The sequence below is a fragment of the Chiloscyllium punctatum genome, chromosome 31, assembly GCF_047496795.1.
Source record: "Chiloscyllium punctatum isolate Juve2018m chromosome 31, sChiPun1.3, whole genome shotgun sequence".
Lineage (NCBI taxonomy): Eukaryota > Metazoa > Chordata > Chondrichthyes > Orectolobiformes > Hemiscylliidae > Chiloscyllium > Chiloscyllium punctatum.
This window is the reverse complement of record NC_092769.1, coordinates 33,027,483-33,054,785: the sequence shown is the minus strand read 5'-3', so window position 1 is coordinate 33,054,785 and position 27,303 is coordinate 33,027,483. Positions and strand designations below refer to the sequence as shown.

Here is a 27,303-nt window from a genome sequence, read left to right as displayed (position 1 = left end):
ATCTCTCCCCACGCTTTATGGCCTGGTCTCCTCCTGTGAGGAGCACGACACCGGTTCTGCGACCTTTGGTTGTTTGGCGATGGATTATTCCCCTGACGTCACCAAGGTAACCTGGAAGAAAGGTGGGGAGTTAATCACGACTTGATTTAAGACTTACCCATCAGTGAGAAACAAGAAGGGAACCTACACCCTGAGCAGCCAGTTAACCCTGCCCGAGTCGGCGGCAGATTGCCCCAGCAAAATCTACTGTGAGGTTCAACACAGCGGGTCGCACAACATCAAAGAAATGCCATGTTCAGGTATGTGTTGTGGGAACTGAGATAAACAGAGCATCTGGGATTAATATGAAGAAGGCATTATCTATAACCGTTTTCATAGAATCACCTTATACAGCACAGGAACAAGGCCCTTTGATCCATCCAGTTCATGCCTATCAATAACAGCCAACTAACTATTCCAGTCTCATGTGCCAGCACCTGATCCATTGCCTTGTGGGACTTGCCCTTGCAAGGATGCATCGCAATACTTCATACCTACTATGAGGGGCTCAGTCTCTACATGACTTAGAGGTGCTGAGCTCCAGGCTAACACCACCCTCTGTTTGATTTTGTTTTCCCCTGAGATCCACTTGGAAGTTCCTGGCCTTAACTTCTCTCTCCATCAAGGGGAAAGGTTTCATCCAGTTTACCCTGTCTATGCCTAAAATAATTCTAGACATCATGATAATCTTCTCCCTAATTCTCCTCTGCTCCAAGGAAAACCCCTGTCTATCTAAACTAGTTTCATAACTAAAACCCTCCAACCCAGGCAAGATCCTGGCAAATCTCATCAATACTGCCTTCAGTGTAATCACATTCCTTCGATAACATGCATACAACGCCTCAGTATGGCCTAACCAGTGTTCTATTAAGTTCCAGTATCATCTCCCTACTCTTCATTGTCAATGTCTCGGCTCATAAAAGCAAATATCCTCTCACCTTCTTAGCCTCTTTATCCAGACGACACAGTACTATAGGGGATTGGTGGGTACATGCACCAAAGATCTTCAGGCCTTTCCAGGGTTCCACCATTCAAAACGTCATACCTCACAGATTCTTCTACCGAATTACATCACCTTACGTTTATGCAGAATAATTTTCATTTGCAACTTCTCTTCACATACAACCAACCCTTTTATATCCTCCTGCAATCGAAAGCCATTATGCTCACGACTTACCAACGTGATAGTTTTCATTTCATCTGTGAATTCACTGGTTAATCCTCCTAAATTTGAGTCTTAATCATTAGTATGTAAGAGAAATAACATGGAAATCAAACCAATCCCTACAGAGCACCAGGAGACATAGATTTCCAGTCACGCAGACACCTGATGACTATTATCCCCTGCTCCCACCACTCAGCCAGTTGTAGATCCAATCTGTCAAATTAACTCCGATCCCATTGGCTCTGATTATTTCTATCATCTGGACATCGAGTTATCTCTCTGAAAACTACTATCAAATTCTTACACATGACTTCCTCTCAATAAAACCGTGCTGAAAATTGTTGATTTATCTTCCAAATGAAGACTAATTTCACTTCTCAATAGTTTCCCTACCACTGAGATGAGCTTGACAGATCTGTGTTTTCATTATTTATACCTTCCTTCGTCCTGTATGACAGTGCAACGTTGACTGATCTACACTCACTTGGGACAAGTGCTGTGGCCAGACAGGAATTCTAAATTATTGTCAGCGACCCAACTATTTCATCCTTTGCATCGCTCAACAGCTCGGTATACTTTTCATCTGCCCTGGAAATATAACGACTTTTCATTCAGCAAGACAACACAGAACATCACGTAATGTGTCCTAATTTCTGAAAACTACATCACAACACCCCTCCATGTTTTCTGTCCCAACATTGTCCCTCTTACGACTGAACACTGGCACAACACGTTCGTTTTGACCACAACCTAATCCTCCGGCTCCACTCCAATAATACACTTAATGAGCATTACTGTTTCCCGAATAATTCTTTTATTATGAATGAGCGTGTAACTTTTAAAAATATTTTCCTTTATTTTGACTGCTATTATTTTCTCATGGTCCCTTTTGCTCTTCTAATTCCTCTGTCTTTCAAACTCCCCCTTGCACATTCTGTACTCCATACTAATTCCAATTGTTTTAAGATTTCAGTTTAGACCGGAAGCCTCCCTTGTTTCTCTTTATCTCCCCCTTCATGCCCTTTGGTGTCCAGAGCCCACTGCATTCTTGGTCCCACTCAGTGGCTTCCTGGGAAATGTCCTCCCTGTGATTTTCTTATCTCTCTCTTAAATGTGTCACACTGCTCTGACTCAGATTTACCAATAAGTGTCAGCTTCCAGTCAACTCTGGTCAAGTCATTACCTGATCTTACTAAAATTGTCCTTTCCTTTTTCAGAACTTTGGGCCAATTTCTATTCCTTTGCAGTACAATCTGAAATCCAACTGATTTACGATCACTGTCTGCAAAGTGCTCCACCATTGAGGTTTTACCCACTGGGTCGACTTCATTCCCTAAAGTTAAGTCCAGATTCACCCCTCTCTTGCAAGGTCTGGATTAAAATTCTCAGTATTAAACACATACTTTGTTAAAATATTCTCCTGGGGGCATTTTCAGAATTCTGCTCCCTCTAAATGTTTGACAAAATGAATATCCAAGCCTCTGCTGAGGAAGTTAAAAACCTCTTTTCTCATTCCCCTATTTAATTTGCATTTCTCTGAAATTTGCCCATGTATGTTCACTTGCTCTTTTGGACCTATAGTAAGGTCTATCGTGCTCTCCCAGTAGTTATGTTTTCTGTATTTTGGTTTTGAAGAACTGTCCATTTGCCTTTGTTTGAGGAGGTATCCATGATTTCATTTCTCTTTACAGCCTAAAATACTCTTGTCAGAATTGCGACAGAAGCAACATTCTGCACTGCACACCCCCAGCCCTCATCCTTTTCCATCTTTCCCTGTCTCGCCTGAAGGCACTAAATCCTGGAATGTTGAATAGCCACTCCTGCCTGGCTCTCAATATGTCTCTGTGATAGCAACCGCATCATTTCCTCATTTATGCCAGTAATTTGTCTGCCTTGTTCATCAGACTCTGTCATTAAAACGAATACCATCCAACATTGCTATCTCCCTTTTGATGTTACCGGCCTATAGTTTTTATGCCTCCTTGACTCCCTTGCTGTGTCCTATCATTTTAGCTTTTCACATTGTCCTGCTGATCTTTCTGTGTGGATCCCAGCTTCTCCAGCACTCTGCACAATTATGAATCTTGTATCCATTAACCATAAGAAACCTTGATATATGAGAACTGATTGTATTTGTTCTGAAATTCGTCAGATAATTTATGCGATGTGTTTCCTAATGATCTAGGTATTCTCCCACCAACTCTTCTCCTAACTGTGAGCTCCAGTGAAGAAATCGCAAGCAGCAAGTTTGCAACCGTCGTCTGTTCAATCATTGATTTCCATCCGAAGTCAATCTCCGTGAGTTGGTTGAAAAATGGCCGACCCTTGGATTCTGGCTTCTTCACGTCTCCCGTGTGTGAGGCAAACGGGAACTTCTCGGTGACGAGTCGGCTGATGGTCCCTTATGGTGAATGGTTCAACAGCGCAGTCTATACCTGCCAGGTCACTCATGGAGAGAACATTCAAAGTAAAAACATCACCGCACTCCAGGGTAAGAGACACACACTGAGAGAGCTACAAATCATTCTAAACTCTGATGTGAATCAAACACGCTCATTTATCAGGCGGAGTAAACAGTACGGTACAGCTTCTCGTTTCCCAACATGCCACGTATCGCATTTCAGTTTGAGTGTTACATTAGCATCGCTCATGACTCAACATTTTGGCAAGTCAGAAAAGCATGTTTCCTCTCTTTTGAAGATAGATATATAGACAGTGAGCTTTGTTAAATAGTTTATTGCCTGACCATGCTTGGAGAGGCGTTCAGAGGGCCGCTTCAAGGATAAGTTTGGGGATGGAGGGGGGATATTGGAGAGATATCTGATTGAAACAGACAAAATACTGAGAGACTGAGGTCGGGTGAACGTGGAATAGATGTTTTGACTGGTCGGCCAGACGAGGACCCAACGGCACAGGCTCAGGGTTAAAGGGGCACCGTTTAGAACTGAGATGTGGGGAGAAATGTCTTCAGCCAGAGGGTGATGGGGCTGTGGAACTTGTTGCTGCAGAGGGCTGTGGAGGCCAGGCCATTGTGTGTATTCAAGCCAGAGATAGATCGGGTCTTGTTTAGAGAAGACAGTAGAATGGCTGTAGCCCGAAACGTCGATTTTCCTGCTCGTCGGATGCTGCCTGACCTGCTGTGCTTTTCCAGCATCATTCTGATCTAAACTCTGGATTGGCCGTACAGCCTTATTCTGATCCTCTATCTTATGATGTTGTGGTCTTAAAAACACGTGGTTAAAATATGCAGTGACCCTTACTTGAAAATAAATCAAAATGCGTTCAATGCTTCATTCCCTGCTCAGGAATGACCTGTTGGCATTGGACATTGTACAACATCGATTTTTATCTGGTACTGAGCTCTTTAACTTCATTTATGCGATCAGACCCCAGACCAAGTGGGTATCACATCAACTGGGATAAACGTGATCTCACTGAGCTTCTTTAAGATGCTCTCTGTAATTAGTGGATGAGGCAGGAGAATAAATTCTGGTAAGAACGGTCCAATAGTGATGAATGAACTAGGAACTCGAGACAGGTTGATTTAGCCTGGTTTGGGGTAGCGATGTTTACACAGTGAGTAATGGATGTCTATAAAATTAGTGCACATTTCCATCGCGTTTGTAGATTAATTTAAGACGCTTTTGTTTGTTTTTTTTTCTCCCCTACTCTATGAAGAAATTAAAAAACGCACCTTCGTAAATAAAGTGAAAGTACAGACCAGTTACGAACAAACTGAATGGAGGGAAAGACTTAAGGAGATGGGTGTCCTTCTCGATATCCAATGCTGTACTCAATGTCTTGTTTTCTGATCTCCTCCAAACACAGCTCACGAGGAACAATGACATAAATTAGAGAATGACATCACACCAATAACGCAAAGTATTTTTGATCACGTTAAATATAATGAACAGAATTTCCATGGCTGTTCACCGCTCCTGTAACACTTTAGAACTCTGCAAAGAGAATGATTATTATTTATTATCATTTGTCTAAAATGTAGGATGTGATTTGGCAGTCAGCATGACCAGCAGCATTTGCACCTAAGGATTATGAACATGGAAATGAACTCATTATATTGAGATTACTCTTGTCACAAGTATCTATAGATGGTGTTAAGTGAGAGACAGACTCTGAAAGAAAGGTAATTCCATGAGTTACATGATGGTATCTTCGATTATTTTATTTTTTTTCAGGTTTCACTTGTTTCAAAGCCAGTGTTCTTTAGGAGTAATTACACAGGGTATGTTATAGGTAATCACAAATGCTTTCACAAATCAAAATACATCAACAATATTAAGCATCGTTTCAGCAATAGTTGGAGTTGTCATTTTGAAGGTGGTGTCTTCACCCTGTGAAGATGTAATCTGAAGATTGGCTGTTTGTATCATAAAGGGGCATTTTTCATTGACTTTGATTTTTGTTTCATAGAACATACCAAGTGCCAGCCTAACACCGTTAAAATCCTCCCACCGCCAGTAGAACAAGTCTTACTGGAGGCGACGGTGACGTTAACCTGTGTTGTGTCCAATTTTCCTTCTGGAGTCAACGTGACCTGGAAACAAGAAAAGAAGCCTCTGAAAACAGAGATTGCTGACCAGCCTGGACAGAATACCGACAGCGTGATCAGCAAATTAGACATTTCTACTGAAGCCTGGCTGAGTGGCGTTACTTTTGAATGTGTGGTGTACCATCAGAATCTACCGACTCCGCGGAGAGACTCCATCCACAAGGAGAAAGGTGAGTGGTGAGATTAAAGCACAAAGGATCCCATGTGTAATCCAGATCCAGTTACATCAATGTCAGGCTTTGATTGGTAATGAACAAACACCATTGGGAGTATTAATGATGCATCTGAAGGCAGGATAGCTAGGTAGCTGATTAAGAAAAAGATGGACCAAAGGATATTGTATTCTGATTCAGTCAGATAAAGTGGGAAGAAGCCTGGGTTGTGACGTCACCATCAGCAATGACAGTTGGACAGAATGTCCTTGTTGTGGGCTGGAAACATGGAGGCAACTTTCACATTAAACTCGACTTTTTTTAATGGACAGAATGTGTACCATTCTGCTCCTTTAGTAAACGGAAGTGAATAAATCCCAAATTAAACATGGCATATTTTAATATTTAGTGAAATTGTGATATTGGTTCAGGATTTTTTGGTTGATTTATATTTGTCTCAAATATTCTGCAGTGATTAATCCGCTGGAGCCATCAGTGTCGGTCCTCCTGCCACCAACAGAAGAAATCTCCGCTCAGAGGTTTCTCTCCCTCACCTGTTTAGTGAGAGGTTTCTCCCCCCGAGAGATCTTCGTGAAGTGGACAAACAATGACAAGCCGGTGAATCCCAGTAACTACAAGAACACCGAGGTGATGGCGGAGAGTGACAACATCTCCTTCTTCATGTACAGCCTGTTATCCATTACAGCGGAGGAGTGGGCCAGCGGTGCTTCTTACTCCTGTGTGGTGGGACATGAAGCGATTCCACTGAAGATCATCAACAGAACAGTCGATAAATCCAGCGGTAAACCGAGTTTTGTAAACATTTCGCTTGCACTGATGGACACTGTTAACTCATGTCAATAAAAATTCAACAGAAGTAATCGAATTGTTTTTTTTCCCTCCAGTTGTGAGTTAAATACGAAATTAATTGTTTCCCACCATGACTTCCATTCCATCTGTGTAGTTAAAGTGGATTATTAACAGGTCTAGGACAAGTGTCTTGTGCAGTTAATGTTCTCTGCTCAGATACACCCTGGGTTAGAGACAGAGTAAAGCTCACTCATTGCAGGATTCCGCCAAATACCTTATCCATCGTAAATCCCTCTGTGACAAAATCTGACAATGTCCATTTTATGTCAAGGGTAGAGCACGAGTTTTGAACTTGGTGTTCTTGATTCCCCCGAGTGGACACTCTTACAAAATTCATATCAGTTTTAAAGTGCCACATTGCACCAATTGGAAATGTAAATTTAAGACACGATAAAATTAAATTTGATAGGAACATACCAATCGTAAATAGTGCAGAACAGTTTGAATGTAACCTTTGTTTCTGGGGAACTGCCAGGGATCTTGCACCAGCGCATGAGTTAACAGAATGTATCTTCACTTTCACACCAAAGAGAATCAACAGATAAGTTATCGTAAAGCAGAGGGGAGGGGAACGATGAATGGTCTGTCCTCTTGCTCCCTGTGAAGAGTTTTCATGGAAGATGTCCTTTGTAATGTAACCCAGTTACTAACAGGAACAGTCAGCTTCTTGCTTACTGTCCAAAGATTTAACATTTCCATGCAAAATAATACCTTTGAAGCATGTTGGACATGCTTGGCTCTGTTAACAAATGATTAACATTGATTCCCATAATCCAAAACGGGTGTTTGCATCATCCCGGTTTGTATTCCATAGGTTTGTCTCAGTTTTCTGGAGCACATGGGATCAATTCTGGTATTCGAATACCTGATATCATTTTGTTTCACATACAGAACACAAGTAGACATTTTCTAATAAATATATTCAGAAATGTTATCTCTGGGGCAGTGGGGATTTGAACTCAAGACTTTTCTCTCAGAGACAGAAATTCTATCATTGCAACAGAAGTGTTGCTCATGAAACACTTATCTCTCCATGACGATGGGAAATGTTTCCTACAACACCAAGGTCAGATCTAATTATGGGCAATCCATTAAAATTCGAACAATAATTTAGAATAATAAAAATTGCAGTCTGGTATAAGAACAGATACAGAGAGATGATCACAAATACACTCGTAATGACACATTTCCGAGCTCTCACCTGAAGGCACATATTTATGTGCACACTCAAATGTGCATGTAGATAAGATGTCACACATGCATACTCACACAGAGACACACGTGCAAGTGGCACTTGAACACTCTCTAAGCTCATACAAAACCTCACATACACCGAATGAAAATCATTTGCACAAATGAACAGGGGTACTCACACATAACCATGAGAAACATAGACACACGGTAACACACAAATACATTTACATTCATACAGCACAATGCGTACAGACATACAAGCATGAACACAGATACAAATTCCGAAAAATGTCCTCCCACTTGTCAACTCACACAGGCATTTAAGTGCACAGAGATAAATATTAATATCATAACTTTCCCATTTTCAGAATCACAAACATACAATGACAGAGGCAGCTTAATTAGTTATTTTTAAACCACATTGATCAGCATGGATACAATATCACACGTACACACAAATTCAGAGTCTCACATGCAGACACACAAGTGCATAGATCAACAAATAGAGGGGTGTTTATTAAGTAAGAATAATGGGCACAAGCATCAGCAAGCATCCACAAACAATAACACAAACAAGCTTATCAGGAGATGGTTTGGGAAAGATTGCCACACAAGCAAACATCATCATATAAATATAAACATCCATCAAAATATAACATTGCATGCTAACATTTATTAAGCATAAACATGAAAATAACCTAATGTAGGTAGGATCTGAAACAGACACATAAGCACACATTTTAGATAGCACTAATGAAAAGTGAACACTCACAAAGACATTGCAAGATAAGCATAGGCAGCAACGAAGTGGCATATTAGCATGATGATGCTTACACAATGTGAAAAGACCAAAATTTAGGTACACAAACACATGAGCACACCAGCAGTAAAGGAACAGGAATATGTTTATTCATGCACAGACTCCAACATGGGCAAGAGTGAAGTAAGAGACTCTCATAACCACATACACAAACATTAAAGGAAAACCAAACACACCAAGCAGTACATCAAATAAATTAAGGGTCACATGTACAAACACTTATTCCTAAATGTACAGATCCTACAAACAAAAATATGAAGCAATGTCCTGACTGTGATGTCACTTATATTCATGATTTGCCAAGTAATTGGTCACCAATACATAAAGATGAGAATCACATTTGAACTTTTAATCAGTGATGGCCACAATTTTCAACCAAAATGCTGTCACAGCCTATATTTAAAATATAATGATATAATTAAAATAATCATTCATAATAAGCATTCCTCAAATAATAATATCCTTAAATAATAGATTGAAAGAAAAATAATTTAAAACGTTCTGACATGGACAGTGAAGAAAGAACATGTGCAGTTAGTATTTGTAATTTCTTGCTGAGAGTCAATAATGCACTAATAGATACAGATAAGAGCCCTTGAGAAATACCTGATTGCTTTATGAAGATGTAATGGTCTCTAATTACATGACTTGGATGCAGATAGATCGATCTGGATCAATAAACAATCTAAATGCGTTCTCTTGGCTTTATATTCATAGATTCAATAGATCGCACTTGGATTGAAGACTATGAGGATGATAACAGCAACATCTGGACAACTGCTTCCACATTCATTACCTTGTTCTTCCTGAGTATTTTCTACAGCGCTGCCGTGACTCTGGTGAAGGTGAGAATAATCACATCTTTCTCACGACAAGCAGCCCAATATGTTTTGTGAAATCTCTAAGTGTGCCATTGAATAAACATTAAGTCTGAAAGTCTCTGATCATAAATATCTGCGTCATTGCTTTATCTCTCTTTTCCAGGTTAAGTGAATGAATTGTGGACCCCCTTGATTTTCCTAATCTGCTTATCAAGGTCTCTGAATTCCCAATCTACAATCTGTCCTGTTGCTGACTCTAACAGTGAGATTACTTCAGTTTATCAGCGTGTAACTGAGACAATTATTGATGGATTTTCCTTTTTACTTTGATATCTTTGAGATGGTTGTGGTTGGAAGAAATAGTAGCTTCCCAGTTGTTTGAAGCCCATTTGTTTTGGTTTTATTAGTTCCTTACTCAGAATGGTTGTCTAACCTTTCTGATGGGCCTTTGTACTCCCTTTCTTGTGACTGTTACTGATGTAACCCTTTCTGATGAGCCTTTGTACTCCCTTTCTTGTGACTGTTACTGATGTAACCCTTTCTGATGAGCCTTTGTATTCCCTTTCTTGTGACTGTTACTGGTGTAACCCTTTCTGATGAGCCTTTGTACTCTCTTTCTTGTGACTGTTACTGATGTACAGAAAATTCCCAGCTCACAGCGCATGTGTTCTCATCTCAATGTGGCATCCAGCCATTATATTCACTTATGTTAGCTTTTACATCAACTTTTTGGATAAAAATGCTTTCTGAAATTGTTAATAAATCTCGAATGAATATGCACTAACCTTGAGTTTACTTAATTCTTTCTTCAAGGCCAGTCAGTAATAATACATTTTCCCACATCCTACTCCTTTCCCAGCCAAATGCTTTCACTTGTTCTGTTTGGTTGTGTTTCATTCAGTCATTTAGTTTAATGATGCGCTACCATGCAGCCCACTAATGTAAATACATCTATCACACGATATGCCTGATGGAACACTCCAGAGGCAGAATGATTAGAGAACATTTCCTCTTATGCACAAAGGGTCACGACCGCGCGTCATCGAATGATACAAATGAGGAGCTTTGCTCCACCAGAAACCTATAAAAGGCAGGCAAAGGAGTTTGAAACTTTACTCTACACCGTCTAAACTAAAAGTGCTCCCAATGTGGGGACAGCCTGGGTTAGTAATGCAGAAATCGCCACCTAAAGCGCCCAACGAAACATTCATCAGCCGAAAATGTCAACGTTCAGTTCGGTATTCAGACAAAAAACGTCCACAATCCAAGGGCAGATTCTCAGGACTGGAGTTTTTCTCACACCTAAATCTCATGGAGCACAATTCCTGGGGTCTATTTGACACACCACACCTGTCAAATCCCAGGGAATGAGACTGAGATCTATCTGACACAGGGATATTACTGAACAGCAACCCTCACAAATAATAAATCAGAGGTCAATGTTGATCAGGCAAGTCAGAGCTCGTGAGTACTTGAAATATTCAGCCATTGGGATCTATGTGACGCAAGACGGAATTGAGAACCAATCAGAGCAAATGTTTACAGAGTCTGGAAACTATCAGCAGAGGAGAACAGTCCCAATTTCTCAGAGTTGGTGAGGTGTATCATCCCGGGAATAGTGTTGTGAATCAGTCACGCACTCAATCTCATAACTTCGCATCTTTTCAAAAACGTGGCACCGGAAACAAGATGCAACATCCCAGGTGAGACAAGAGACTGTTTTATTTGAGTTTCATATAATTGCTTTGTGTTTGTTCTCTACGGCGTTATTGATGAAGTAGGGATTATTTGCTCTTCTGTCCACGTGTTCCCTGATTTGTGCACATACACACGGGGGATCCTCTGCTCCTTCACCCCTTTGGGTTTACACCCTTACTGTTGTATGTTCCTCTGAGTTCATCACTAAACAAAGAAGCACGTCACACCTCCCTGAGACTGAGATCAATCTGACACACCGATGTTAATGAATAACAATCCTCAAAAATGATAAATCACAGGTTGATTTCGATCAGGGAAGGCAGAGATGAGAAGTTTTGGAAACCCTGCTGCTTTCCATGTCCTGTCCCACAACCCTCTGTCAAACTTGATGCTCTTAGCTGTTCTTCCAATATCCTAACATTTTATCTTAAATTGCTATTAATATTTTTCTGTAATTTTGCATTATATACCAAAGCACAGGGTGAACCAACAAGGACCCCAAACACTGAACTCTGAGAACGTACACAATAAGGCAACCTACATTCTGAAACGGCAAACCCCCGTTAACAAATAGTTGACAAGTACAAAACAGTGGCTGAGATTAACTTGAACTCATCAAAATAAAAGGAAAGTCCTCTGGAGGTACAGCGGTGTAGGCAAGAACTGGGCAGACAGAATGGAGATCGGTTTGTAAAATTCTTGTTTATATCCAGAATGTTCCTTCCACACAATGTAACCTTTTATTTCCCATCACCCAAATCACCCATGGTATCTTTATTTTCAGCTACGAACCATCACCTGTAAATTGAATAATTTATGTTCAAAGCCCCTCCCACCATCAAAGGTTCGGCAGAAATAGGAAGAGCTAGAAGGAGATTGGAGTCAATTTTTCTTGTGGTGAAATATAAGTGCTGTTCTAACACAAGGTATTTCTGAGGGATGGTCCAGTGAAGCTATGTGGATAGAACTCATAAATAAGAAGGGCATGATTACTTAGATGCAATTGTAATAGTCCCCCCAGTAGTCAGAGTGAAATTGAGCAACAAATATGTTGAAAGATCTTATTTATATGTAAAAATAATAGGATTGTAACAATCGCAAATTATAAACTTCCAAACATACCATGGGACAGCCATGGTCTTAAGAGCTTGGATGGTGAGGAATTTGGTAAGTGCTAAAGTAAATGTTTTTCATTAATATGCAGATGTAACTATCACAGAAGGAGCAAACCTGACCTACTCTTGTGATACAAGGCAGGGCAAGTGACTGAATGGTTAGTAGGGGAGCTTTTTGGGGCCGGGGTCATAATTCGATTAGTTGTAAAATATCTATGGAAAGGATTGGCATTATATATAAGTTAAAATTCTGAATTGGACTAGGGCAAATTTTGATAGTATGAGACAAAAAACTTTCAAGGGTTGGTTGGAGTAGACTGTTTGCAGCTCAAGGGACGGCTGGCAAGAGTGAAGCTTTCAGAAGTAAGATAACGAGAGTTCAGAGGCGTGATTTTCCTGTTAGTGTGAAGATAAGGCTGGTAAGAGGAGGGAACACTTGAGGAATAAAGATATTGAGGCTCTGGTTCAGATTAAGAATGAATCATATATTAGATATAGATAAATGAGATCAAGTGAATCTCGAAGAGTCCAAGAGGTGCAGGGACATTCTAAAGAGGGAAATGAGGAGGGCAAGAAAGGAAAATGAGATAGCCTTGGGAGATAATGTTAAAGATAATCCAAAGAGATTCGACTAGTACATTAAGAGCAAAGGGGTAGATCATAGAGTCATAGAGATTTACAACTTGGAAACAGGTCTTTCAGTCTCACTTGCCCATGCTGACCAGATATTCTAAACTAATCTAGTCCCATTTGCCAGTACTTGTCCGATATCCCTCTAAACCCTTCCTATTCGTATACACATTCAGATGCCTTTTATATGTTGAAATTGCACCAGCCTCCACCGCTTCCTCTGGCAGTTCATTCTTTACACACCATCCTCAGCATGAACATGTTACTCCTTAGGTACTTTCAACTTTTTCCCCTCTCACTCTAAACCTATACTCACGAGTATAGGTTTAGGTGAGACTCCACCCACCTCAGGGAAAAAACCTTGTCTATTCACCGTATCCATGCCTCTGATGATTTTATAAACATTTATAAAGTCACGCCTCAGTCTCCAACGCTCCAGAGAAATCAGCTCCAGCCTATTCAGCCTCTCCCTATATAACTCTACATGGCTGTGAATATGTATAAGCCTAGAGGGATGACTTCATAAATCATGTTACATTTTATATAAATGCTGTTTTTTTAAATGATCATTTAGCTTAAAATGGAGGATGGGTGCCTTTTCAATTTCATACCAGTAGCACAGAAAGACCTGAGGAAATAAACTGCAACAAAAAAAATGGAGAAAAAGTTATTGCACTACGGATAATCTCACCATATCATTCGTGTAAAAAATAATTCCCTGTTTTGACCTTGCAGTTAATAGAGTCTATTAATTAGTCCTGTGTTTGTAATAATTTTCATCTATCTGTCATTCCACATTTAGTTGTTATAGTTACCGTGTGGATTACTGCACGTCTCTAAAAATTCAAAACAAAATAAAGTAAAACTGCAAATTAAATATTGTATCTAATTACGACAAAAAAGTTAGCAATTCAATGATACCAAATTGGAAAGGAATGTTGAAATGTAGCCAATTCTGAGGCCTACAAGAGGTTGCAAGCGATCATTAATTAATTTACGGTATGTTCAAATAATTAGCAAATGAAGATCCACACAGATAAACGTAAGGTGTTACATCGTGGTAGGAATAATGTGCAGGTCATTTATTCAAAGATGCACATCTAAGTGAGGGAGACAAACAAAGGGATTTCAGACAATTACATCAGTCACTAACAATTTCACCACAGGTTCCAAAGGCCATAAAAATGCAAACAAATCTCTAAATTTTATCTCGAAAGGGATAGATTTGAAAGTAGGGTCCCTATAAAAATTTGGTTGACTATAATTAAGAGTATTGCCTGCAGTTCCAGTTGACATATTAAAGAATGTATGAGAAAGAGTGAAGAGAAGATTTATAAAAATGCTGCACAAGTTTCTGGCTGTGCATATCAAGGAAGAATTGTTGTGCTGTTCACTTCTCTCTTGAAAAGAAGGCTGACAGTTCTAAAATTATGAAAGGTTTTGAAGGAGAAGATACAGAGAAAACATTTCACTTTGGGATAGAACATAACTAGAGGCTGTCAATATAAGGCGGTACCTCAAGAAATCCAAAAGGGAATTCAGAAGAAACCTCTTCACTGAAAGAATGATGAGAACGGGGAATATGTGACCAGACGGAATAGTTGAAATCAATAGTTTAGATGTATTTTAAGGAAACTAGGCGAGCACTTGGAAGGGATGGGAATAGAGAATTACAATGGGCGATTTAGATGAGGAAAGATGTGAAACACCTTGAGTGGAACATAAGCACTGGCATGGACTGATTGTGCCAAATGGTCTGTTTTTCCTCTGTAACCCTATGTATAAAATTTCCATTGTATGAAACAAAAAGTGTATTCAGAACAGCTAGAAAAATTATAAAGTTTCTCACAAAAAAGTCTCGAGTATTCAGCAGTGAATGTAAATGAGTTTATCACATGGCCACACTTCACTATTTGCTTAATAGCACTAAAAAGCATTAATCACAATACTCGTACTAGGAGTAGGAGGAACCCATTGTTCATGCACCAATTGGGGGTTCTTAATGACTTTTTCATGGCTTCAGTAGGACCTGCCAACCTGGTCCTGGGAATGTTGTGAACACTCTAGCCCTCACGGCTTCTTTCACTCACATACTCTGATTTCCAGTTCCCGTAATGATCGCTACCATGGACAGGAGACTGTTCCAGTATGCAGATGGGATACCCTGTTGTGAGCCATGAGGTACTTCATTAGGAGGGACATCCTGCAGGCGTGTCTCTAGGATGCAGGAGGAGGTCTCCCACGCAATAGAGGACCCACCTACTGCTAATAAACTGCCAGTACTGGCGGGAACAGACTCTACATTGACCACCTGAGTGGTCATCTTTTCCCTAATTTGGGATCAATAAAATACTACGGAGGTGGAAATATGAGAGCCACTGAAACTCCTTCCTTCCCTTGTCATCTTCCACTGTATTATCTACCTAATGACCTTGCTGCCTGTCCCTTGAGGCCTGATAGACCCCAGTCCCATTCCAATATTCAAGAACATGAAGAGCTGGAAAACTGGTCAAAATTGATAAAGCTTAACACAAACAGTTTTGACCTGACTGTCAAATTCTAAAGTGTAGCTTGAGATGAGTTCAATAAAAATGGCAGAAGTACAGAAACAACCGCTTCCATCCATCAGGAACAAATTTCTCTGAATGGGAACGGGATGGTCCGCTATTTGGAATGGAGCAGTGTATTTGAAGAGTTAACGAGGAGCAGCAATGTGATGTGATGGATGTGCGCACAGTTTGAAGCTGTTTGCGGATTCAGTTTTGCTAAAGGTTTGGCAGATACATTCCAATTAAATCTGCCAAAAGTGGACATTATTACTCACATTTATGAGATGCTTTAACGTAGAACATAGAAAAGTACAGCGCAGAACAGGCCCTCAGACCCACGACAGTGTGCCGAGTTTTAATCCTAATGTAAAATATAATAACAACCTACACATCCCTCAACTCCCTGCTAACCATGTGCATGTCCAGCAGTCACTTAAATGTCCCTAATGACTCTGCTTCCGCCACCACCGCTGGCAATGTATTCCATGCATTCACACCTCTCTGTGTAAAGAACCTACTCGAACCTCTCCTCTATACCTTTCTCCTAATATCTTAAAACTATGACCCTCTTATACCTGTCAATTCTGCCCTGCGGAAAATTCTCTGGCTTTGATTTTATCTATTCCTCTCATTATTTTGGACACCTCAATCAGGTCTCCTCGCTTCCTCCTTCTCTCCTGAGAGAAAAGTCTGAGCTTATTCAACCTTTCTTCATAAGGCAAGCCCTCCAGTCCAGGCAGCATCCTGGTAAGCCTTCTTTGCACCCTCTCCAAAGCCTGTATATACTTCTTGTAGCAGGGTGACCAGAACTGGACACAATATTCCAATCGTGGTCTCACCAGGGACATGTAGAGCTGAAGCAAAACCTCGAGGCTCTCAAACTCGATTTCCCTGTAAATGAAAGCCTAAACATCATATGCTTTCTTAACAACCCTATCCATTTGGGTGGCAACTTTGAGGGATCTATGTACTTGCACACCCAGATCCCTCTGTTCATCCACACTGCCAAGAATCCTGTATTTAACCCTATATTCAGTATTTGAGTTCGACCTTCCAAACTGGAAAAGGATGCACTGAAAGCCAAACAGGAGAAGGTGGTTGGCATGTATCAGTAGAGTTTGGACCAATGACCAGAAACATGAAACTGCCTTTTAAGTAAGCTTTCAAAGAGAGAATGAGTAAAGAGGGCATCTGAGGAAGTTTATAAGTAAAGTACAGCTAATTAAGGGGACTTGACCATACTCGTGGACAAAAAGATATAAAGCAATCAGAGAACCAAAAGAACAGAGTGTGTATATAAAATGTACAAGAGACAGCATGGATCAAGGCCTTGAAGAATTTACAGACAGACATAAGTTTAAACTCAATACATTAGATGATAATGAGCCAGTTAAGTTCTCAGTCTTTTCTCTATAAGCGCCAGTTTAAATTTCAGACAATTACATCAGTCACTAACAATTTCACCACAGGTTCCAAAGGCCATAAAAATGCCAGGCCAGCAGTAAATGGGATGTTCATTTGCATTGTGCACATCTCCTGATTTCACAAGATGTCTTAGTTTCGTAAATGCAATAGAATGTATTTTCCACCGGTTCAGCAATTCATTAAATTGAAGTTAACATAAATAAACAACTTTCCAAAGCTGTCTTTCAACAGCCAGACTGATACAATATTCAAAGAGGATCTGCATGTACAAAGTGGGCTTGTCAGGGGGTTAAATTATTTCAAATTTGAAAACTAGATTCCATTTAAACATGGGAATCGACGTTTCGGGCATAAGCCCTTCTGAAGAAGGGCTTATGCCCGAAAAGTCGATTCTCCTGTTCCTTGGATGCTGCCTGACCTGCTGCGCTTTTCCAGCAACACATTTTCAGCTCTGATTTCCAGCATCTGCAGTCCTCACTTTCTCCTCCATTTTAATCATATCAGCCGGATATTGGATCCTCCGTTTGCAAAAAGTTCCCATTTTCAAACAGTTGTTTGCAAATACAGAAATTGGGTATTGCTGTAAAATAGGACATACTTTTTTTTGTCTTGCATGCATCAGCATAGCTGCAAGGATTTTGATGTAAAGGGAAATAACAGTTTACACTGAACAGGAAAAGAGTTCTGCTGCTTTGGAAAGTGCACAATGATTGATCGAGATGGCCCCAACGGAAATGGACTGGTCAGATGGTGACGGACAGTTAACAGCTAAACTTTGTTAAGTTTTCAATTGGCAGGTTGCCTGAGTGGTCAAGGTGTTGCCCTGACAAATGAATCAGAGAATGGCCATCACCAATTTAGTCGAATCACAACAAGCATTGGCAGTTAACTGCCAATCATCACCTGGTCCATTCTCCATGCCTTTACCAATCAGTGCTCATTACCCAGACAGATTAAATGTCTTCTCCCTTCCCATTGGTATTCTTGATTGTGTCCTGATAAGTACAATACTAAAGACTTAAATTTTAAAAAAATCTTTATTTTCATCAATACTCAAATTTCCACGTTGTTCCAGCTGGCAGAGGTGAAACTTAACTATAATGTATCGGGCCTACAGTGAACTGGTAGACTTCTGCACTGGCCTCAGAGGAAAACCAGCAACAATGTACTTCTGGAGAGAGTAGAATGGCATTACTTTGCCTTCGATCCTTTTACAGTAAGAATTTCAAAGTCATTGAGGAACAGAAATAAACAGAAACAAACCACACACCGTACACTATTATTTAAAGTAATAGAGAGAAATTCTGCACGAGCAGAAAAACCAGTTGTTATTCTGAATAGTGAATGTGGCACCAAAAGGACCCTTGTGATAATGACAGTTGGAAAATCTAGCCCACATTGGTTTGTAGCAGTTGTCGAGTTGGTCATTCTATTATGAGCCCTACTCAGTTCTGACACCAGTATGTGACCATAGTTTCAGATTGTTTCTAAAGGCAGATATCAATATGAAGTTGCACAGTGGCAGGAGCACGGCTCTGCTATGGACAGCACTAAAGAGATCTAACACACATTGGCTCTTTAAAAAAGAAATGGGGCAAACCTCAGAGATAGGGAAATGTAAATAAATGAACCACTAACAAGATTTCATCCAATTCAATGGTAACTGATACCTGATCAACAAATTCAGCTTGAAAGGATGCAAGAAGCCCCAAAATGGGATACTCCAAATTTCACTTGATTCTGTGTCACATTATTGCAGGAGAGCTTTGTAGTTGCCTCCTAGCAGACATTATTTGTTTCCACAAACCACATAGGTTTGACAGAGAAGCATTGGTTCTGATCAGAGATCAGACGCGAATAGTGCAGAACCACATCATAACTCATCTCGAGAAGCTGTGTCAATGCGTGCTTGGGTTTACAGTGCCTCTGTGTTCTGAGCTTCGGCCCCAATCTCTCCCTGTTCCCTAGTTTTTCTGATAAGTTGCAGTTCCAGTCAGTTTGTATTTCATCATTGTCCCAGATTATAAAGGTTTCAGTCTCAGTGCCTTCACCAGTATAGCGCCTTGGGTAAATCAGCAATGGCCTCACTGAAAAGGCTTTTAAATCCTGAGGGGCATAGAACAGCACATAGTTATCCCTGTTAAATGACCTAATAACAGTTAACAACAATATATTTGATCTGCTCTATTTTCCATTACTGATTGCAATGAATCTACCTCATGGGATACAGAAACTCCCCAATGTGAGTAAAAACCTCTTAAACCTTGGGCAAAACTCAGGCTATTGACTTCAGAGAATAAACTCCACACAATAATGCAAAAAAGAAAAGCAGATTGAAGTCAAATGATGCACAGGTTTGATGAAGAGCAAAACCCTCTCTACCCTCGCAGGAAGACAAGTAGAAAAGTTGTGCATTTATATAACATCTTAATGCAACCTCAGAGTATCCTATACATCTATTTCCAGACCTCTGAAACAAGTGCAGAACCCCTGGGGCCACTGTCAATTACATGTTATCAAACCCAGGGAGTCATAGATGGAAATATCAGCATGTACCCATGTAACAGTTTAAAATGTGTGTTTAATACTTCCACTTGAGTAACTAACATTATTGTTTCGATGTATGAACAATGAACGAGGATAGGTCACTTGGCCCTTCGAGCCTGCTCCACCATTCAATAAGATCCTGACTGACCCGATTTGAACAGGCTTATAAAACATTCAGCTGACAATATCCCACTTCAGCTTCTCTCATTCTATCATTTTAGTATATTCCACTGCACATCTATTCTAACCTGGAGAATACTGTTCCTGCTGTTAATCACTGATCCACACTTTACTCCTTTCCTCATTCTCAAATTGAAGGAGACCATAATGCACTGCTCTTTTCCCCAGCCTATTCTTTCGACAAGATAAAATAGATTGGAACAGACTCCACTGTTTGCTGGTACTTGACACAATGAGAACTATTGAAATATTTCAATACACTCCTTTGGTGAAATATATAATTTGTTTTAAATGTTTAAAACTGTTTCAATTCGTTTTATATTTGCATTGAATGGTATTTTAGTTTCATCCAGATGTTCGTACAAAGTGAAATATTATAGCACTGAGCTTTGTCTCATTCTCCTTTGGTGGAAGTTGGAAAGGATTTTTTTCTTACAGCATAGAGTGAAGAGAATAAAAAATGAACAGCAAAGTTGAGTAACAATACATCCTGGTTCTGACAAATCAATTTTCAATCAGAGATATTCAAGACAACAACCGAAGTACTTTTGATCATGTAGTCACATGTCAGAAAAGTGATATTTAATTTGTATGCCATGAGAAAACCAAGAAGGAGATGAATGACTGGATAATCTGCTCATCGGGATTGAGCAATAAATATTGGCCGGGACACCAAGTATAATCTCCTCACGTTAGTTCAAAATAATAAGGGTCCCTTTAGCGGGCAGAGTGGCTTTGGTTTAATGCCTCATATACGTCTGATGTGTAGGATTATCTCAGGACAGCACTGCTGTGGCAGTATCAATTAGTCTAGTCTAACCCCGAGGGTAGATCTTGAACCCTGAACGTTCAGACTTAAAGATCAGCACACTACTCAGTGACACCTGAGCAAAACACAACACTCTGACAAGTGGCTTATTACTTACATCCCCAGGGATTAATGAAGCAATTAAGGGCAATTGCATCGATTCTGTATGAGATGCCAAACAGGCCTCTTATCGTCGAATGGTAGTCTCCCTACCCTCGATCAGTAGCTTAAGTTCCCAGGTTAGACTGAGTAGGCTTATCTTCCTGTCCCACCTACTCCAGAAGTGTATCATACATCGATGGGCATTTTAATTTTAAATAAAGGAAAACTTCTTCAACCAATGGGCTGTTGTCATTTGGAAAGTACAACATGTGTAATTAGGAATCAGCACTTTGGGTCACCTTTGCTGATTCCCTGTGAGTTCTACGGAAGTCAGTAATTTCTGTCACTGTCCACCGTTACAGCTACAAAAAGTCCTCTAATATCTCTCCTGAATAGGTCATTCTTCCCTTTTGAATATGGGCAGTGAGCACTCAGTCCTATCTCTTCCTTAGCAACAAATGGCTACCTTGCTTCCAGCCTGCTATCAGCAAGAGGTTAACTTGCACTGTCAAAGTGTGGCAATACTGAGAACAACCCTCCCCATATTGACCCAGGCTAAGATCACAAGATGTAGCACAAGTCTGTGTTTATGTCCAGAATTAGATAATCGGGAAGGATGTTCTGCACGGCTGGGGAGTCCAGAACCAGGGCTCACGGTCTAAGGATACTGGCTCGGGCATTTTGGACTGAGATGAGGAAACCTTTCTTCACCCTGACAGTGGTGACTTTTGGGAATTCACTGTCATAGAAATTGATTGAGTCCAAAACGTAATAGTTTTTTTTCGGGCTAAAGGGATCAAAGCTTACAGAAAGAATGATGGAACAGGGTACTGAGTTGAATAATCAGCCACCGTCATTTTGAACAGCAGTGTATGCTTAAGGGGCTGAATGGCTTACTGCTCCACTTATTTCTGTGACCATTCTGTGGCTTGAAGAGATGTGTTTTGTTCAAAAGCTATTTTGATAGGAAAACAAAAGAGAATGTGGTACTGGTTACAACACAGAGTGACGAAATAATTTCAGATGATTGTGAATTGGTCTCCTCAAATTAAATTGAACAATGAGGAAGTTCTGGGAAACTGGGATAAACTGCTGAGTTCCCTTGCAGATGAAAATCGAAATGACCCAAAATAAATAGTATAATCATATGGGGAGATATGTGGGAATAACCTGGGAATTACTAATCTCACTACACATAATATTGATTGAGGAAATGCTGTTCCAATCAAATAACATCCTACAGATTTAACCTTTGAAGTTTGGCACAGGTTCAGAAAGAGACTGAACACTTGCTGAAAGACAATATAATCAAAATCTGTCGTAGTGAATAGAGTTCACCTACATCAGTGGTACCAAAGTCAGATAATATCCAATGATTATGTGTGGACCTATGCATAATCCATGCAGTTACTAAATCTGATACATGTCCTAAATCAAGTTTGGAAGACCATATTGAGAAGATGGGACTAGTAATTTATATTTCTCTCTACGACTTACTCAAAGGATCCCTTCAGCTACTTCTATTCAAAAAGGTGAAGACAATTTCGGCTTTCGTGACACCAAAATGCATTGTACAGTTTACAGCCATGTCATGTGGTATGAAGAATGTGCCAGCTACATTTTAAAGACTAACCAATGACGCAATTTCTTCGTTCCCCAATTGCGTGGTACACATTGATGACCTGGTTTTTAGTCACACATGGATGGAAAATTTGCAGAATTTTTCAAAATTATTCACTCGACTTTGAGAGGCAGGCTTGGTGATAAACCTGGCTGACAGCGAACTCAAGAAAACACAAATCACTCTCCTGGACTATGTTATTGAACATGGACAGGTGTCCTCATCGACCAAAAGAGCAGTACGATTACAAAACAATCTTGATTATCTACATTGGACGGGTGGGGATAACTAATTGTTCGGATAACTAATTGTTCAGATAACGCATTGCTCGGATAACTGATCAGATTGCAAACAAAGGACCTTGAGGTCTTGTTCGGATAATCTGAAATTTGGATAATTGACGTTCATATAACAGAGGTTGTTCTGCATTTGGTAGTACTACAAGTGGGTTTTATCAGAAAGTTGTAGGGAGTCTTAGCAGTGTGGCTGCTTCACTCACTGAATTACGTAGAAATGCAGGAAGTTTCAATGGATGGAAAACTGTCAGAAGGCATTTGTCAGCCTGAAAGTTGTGTTAACTACTGCCACAATATTAGCGACAACTAATAACCCAAAGCTATTCAATGTAGTTATCGATGCAAGTGATAGAAGTGTTGGTGCTATACTCTTACAGAAAGCATCAAGAAGATAAAAAGACTTATCAGTTGTTTCTTAGGAAGCTAAACATTCATCAACAGGAATATTTGACAGGTCAGGCAACATCCAAGGAGCAGGAGAGTCGACGTTTTGGACATAAGCCCCTCTCTTGTGATCATAGCATGGGTCATGTATGGGGAGGATTGTTCTCAGTGTTGCCACACTTTGACAGTGCAAGTTAACCTCTTGTTGAGAGCAGGCTGGAAGGAAGGTAGCCGTTTGCTGCCAAAAAAAAAGATAGAGCTGAGTGCTCACTGCCCACATTAAAAGGGGAAGAATGACCCATTGAGGAGAGATATTAGAGGATTTTTTGTAGCTGTAACGGTGGACACTGATAGAAATTACTGACTATTGCTTATGCCCGAAACATTGATTCCCCTGCTCCTTGGATGCTGCCTGACCTGCTGTGCTTTTGCAGCAACACATTTTTCATCTCTGATCTCCAGACTCTGCCATCCTCAATTTCTCCGAGGAACGTTTAAAGTTGAGAAAGAGACCTTGAGTTTGGTATTGGCGTTACAACATTTGCCAGTAATGTATCTGAGACAACCATACATATTGATCATAATCCTTGAAAGTTTTTTGGAAAAATTCAAGGACAAACAATGTAGACTGGTTTTCGGGGCATGTCTTCATGAGAAAGTCTCTACATTATTTTGCAGGATATTAGATTAGATTACTTACAGTGTGGAAACAGGCCCTTTGGCCCAACAAGTCCACACCGACCCGCCAAAGCGCACCCACCCATACCCCTTCCCCTACATTTACCCCTACATCTAACACTACGGGCAATTTAGCGTGGCCAATTCACCTAACCTGCACATTTTTGGACTGTGGGAGGAAACCGGAGCACCCGGAGGAAACCCACGCAGACACGGGGAGAATGTGCAAACTCCACACAGTCAGTCGCCTCAGGCGGGAATTGAACCCGGGTCTCTGGCGCTGTGGGAGGCAGCAGTGCTAACCACTGTGCCACCGTGCCGCCCACTCTCTCCAGCAATTTCTCTCATGTTGTTCGATTCCACATTAAAAATACAATTTAGCCACATGACAAATCAAACTTACTTTTTCGTCACTTTTTTTTCTGTAGAATTGAGTCTATAATTTTTTTGAATGCTCTGTCTGTTAAATTGCAATTGATCAAAATTAAAAGCAAACTAAAATGGTGTCTGGGTCTATAATTTATTGCCAGGCATTAAAAAAGCAGAAGTCTCACAATGCTGCATTTCAAGCTTTGATCAACGAATTTAATGAAACAAGGTCATACTCCAATCAGCCATGATCATGATGAATGACAGGGCAGGCTCGAAGGATTGCATGGCCTGCTCCTGCCCTATTTTCTATGTTTCTAAAGTGGATTAAATTTCCAAGAAAACTGAAGATTCAGAATTATGAGCCTTCATCAGTTGATTTAGGTAAACAGGTTACATATTAGATTTTTAGTCAGCATATAAATTTAGTCCATATGATCTCCAAGTATTGTTGCTTGAGCTGTGATTACACTTCATTAGAAACTTTCCTACCACTAAGATGAATCTGGTTGCTGGATTTATCCAGACAATTTTGAACAAAAGTATTTTAAATGTTGTGATTCTCCTGTCTCTGATTCCATGCCTCTATTTGAACAGGATTCGGTTGTTGTGGATATTCCCACTGCAGCTTGAATGTTCCTTTCCTCTGTATCCTCAGGTATCTCCAATTTCGCTGTTATCAGTTACAACACTCAATGATGATCAGCCTTTCTCATTGAAAAAGAAAGAGCTGGATATACTCAATGGGTCACAGGACTCGAAAACTAAAACTCTGCTTTCCCGCCACAGATGCTGCCAAACCTGCTGAGATTCTCCAGCAGTTTCATTTTTGTTTCAGAGTTCCAGCATCTACAATTTTGTTTTATTTTAGCCTTTCTAAAATTCTGTCAAACTTCATCTCATCCAAGTCTCAACTACATTTTGTTTCACCATGAACTGGACATCAACTTCCTCTTCATAATACCTCAGCCAGGCCCCTGCCCCTATGACGTTTAAACAGGAGATGAATGATAATTGGCCCCACTCATTCCTTTGCTACCCTTTCACTGTTTGTGACTAATGATGACTTTTGGATTCCCTTTTGAAGTTAGCTGCCAGTCTCCCTTACTCTTTATTTCCCCTCTGAACAGTCTATATTTAGCATGGTCCTCACTGGAGTTAACAATAATCCATATCCTTTGCAACATCATGCAGGGAATTAGAGTACTGTTTTTGCCACCATTTCCTGCTTGTGGAAATGTTAAGCTGTACTGTACAGCTGAAGCTGAACGTTGCCCAGATTTGTGCTCAAATGTCCTTGCACAAATGCCCTCTTGCCCCATTGCACTCAGCCCTCCGCCAACTCAGAATTATTCTGGATTGTTCTTTGTTCATTTTATAAACAAGCTAAAATCTTTTGATACAATGATCAATGCTTTCTTAAATGATCCCGGTATAATATTTAATGCATTTTATGCATATTGTGTGTATGCACACAAATTATGAAGTTGGCAGTGCAGATTGAAGATATCATTAGGATTCTGAACATTAGAAATAGGACCGTCGCATGCAAAATAAGGAAATTATGACAAATAGTTATAAACAGTCCTGCTTTTCCCACATGTTTAGTATTTATGCAGCATGCTTCAGGAAGGGATTTGAGAATGTGCACAAAAGGTACACAAAAATGGTACCAGAGATGAGCAACTGGAGAACTATGTGGATAGTTTGAAGAAGCTCGGGCTGCTCTTTATGGAGAACAGAAGATGAAGAAGACATTTTACATGTGTTCAAAATCATGAGGGATTTGGATAGAGTAGAGTAAAAGGGGAGGAGAATACATTTGGATTGGTTACTCTGTGGAGGGTTGGTGTCGACTTGTTGGGCCAAGTGACCTGTTTCTATACTGTACGGATTCTATTTGAAAAAGGCTTGAGAAGAAAAGGACACCGATTTAAGATGATCAGCAAAATAAAACAAAGGTTACAAGGAATGCTTTTTAAAAAAAAAAGCATAGTTCGGAAACTGGAATGTTCTGCCTAATAGTGTAGTGGTGGAGGCAGCTTCAACTGAGGTCTTCAAAGGGAATCTCCGATTTTCATACGGAGAGGTTTTGCAGTATCACATACTAAAAGGACTTGGGAGTGAACACAGGCAAGTTCCTCTTTGAGAGCTCATCAAATCATTGCCTCCGAGTTGTTACCACTGATCGTTGTATAACATTGCACAAACTCCCAGCTCACCAGTTATTTCCTAATGGTTGGTCATATTCTGAAATAACGACTTCGTCAGTCATGCATGAAACTAAACTGACTTTGCAATTACTTCACTTGATCCAGGAGAACCTACATTCCCATTTTCCTCACTGTTTGCACTGACAATGTTTCCAGAACTGCAATTCATCGAAGAGCACAAATTAAGTAATTTGGTATCAGTAAACTTGTGCAGAATTTATTCCAAAGCAATTTAAACAAAAAAAACCGCAGACTTGCGATTCAATATTCCAAGCCTGATCGATTAGTTTTCTTAAGTTAGTTAATGACTGCAATTTTAATAAATCACATTATTTTGCCATAGCGATAATAACAGAACAGAGATATCCATACAAAGTCAGAATCTGGTGTAACAGACCTTTAGCTGATCGTTGTTCTGTTCAGAAATAGAGATTATAGACAGGAAAGGTTCTTTCGGTGTAAGGCTAATAAGTTGCTGCAGTTCATTCCGTAGAGTGTAAGTACTAGGTAGCCCAACATCGTAGCTCAGTGATGGTGAAGGGAGTGGAGATTAGGTTCATTAGTTCTTTTGCCAGTCAATCAAACTGCTCTCTTTTTGATCATATTGAGCTTCTTGACTATGATTGCAAATAAACCAATCACCAGGTGAGCAGTAAAGATTCCAATGCTCCCGATTTTAGCCTTGTAATGGTGAAGTTAATGAGGGGGTAATGACAGACCAGAATATCTTGAATCCCAGTCTTGTAATCTTGCTAATGTAACTAGTTATTGCTGCCTTCACCACCCATCCCCCTGGAGTGTGTTGACAATGCTGTTCTATGATCTAAAAAATGGTGCTGGGACTTTATTTGTTTTCAAGATGCATCATAAACCATCTTGGTCCTGTTGTTATGGGGTTCTTTTGACTTTCACAGGATCTCTACAGTACAATACAATGAGGGAATGCTGGGGTTGGGGTGTGGAAGAGACAGTACAGAGTGAAAAGAAGAGAAAACCATTTATTTAGTATGTCACCATTGTTTATAGCTATTTCTGGTCTATGCAAGACCTTCATACT

General features: G+C 40.1%; 1 gene segment (V, D, J or C); it reads left to right on the top strand.

Moving 5' to 3' along the window:
* Positions 1-194: 194 nt before the first annotated feature.
* Positions 195-10,415, top strand: LOC140456933 (Ig heavy chain C region, membrane-bound form-like). The segment is given in 6 exon segments: positions 195-299; positions 3,390-3,695; positions 5,636-5,944; positions 6,399-6,728; positions 9,528-9,655; positions 9,795-10,415. Coding segments are annotated over 6 exon segments (1,095 nt in total).
* The last annotated feature ends 16,888 nt before the right edge of the window (positions 10,416-27,303 follow it).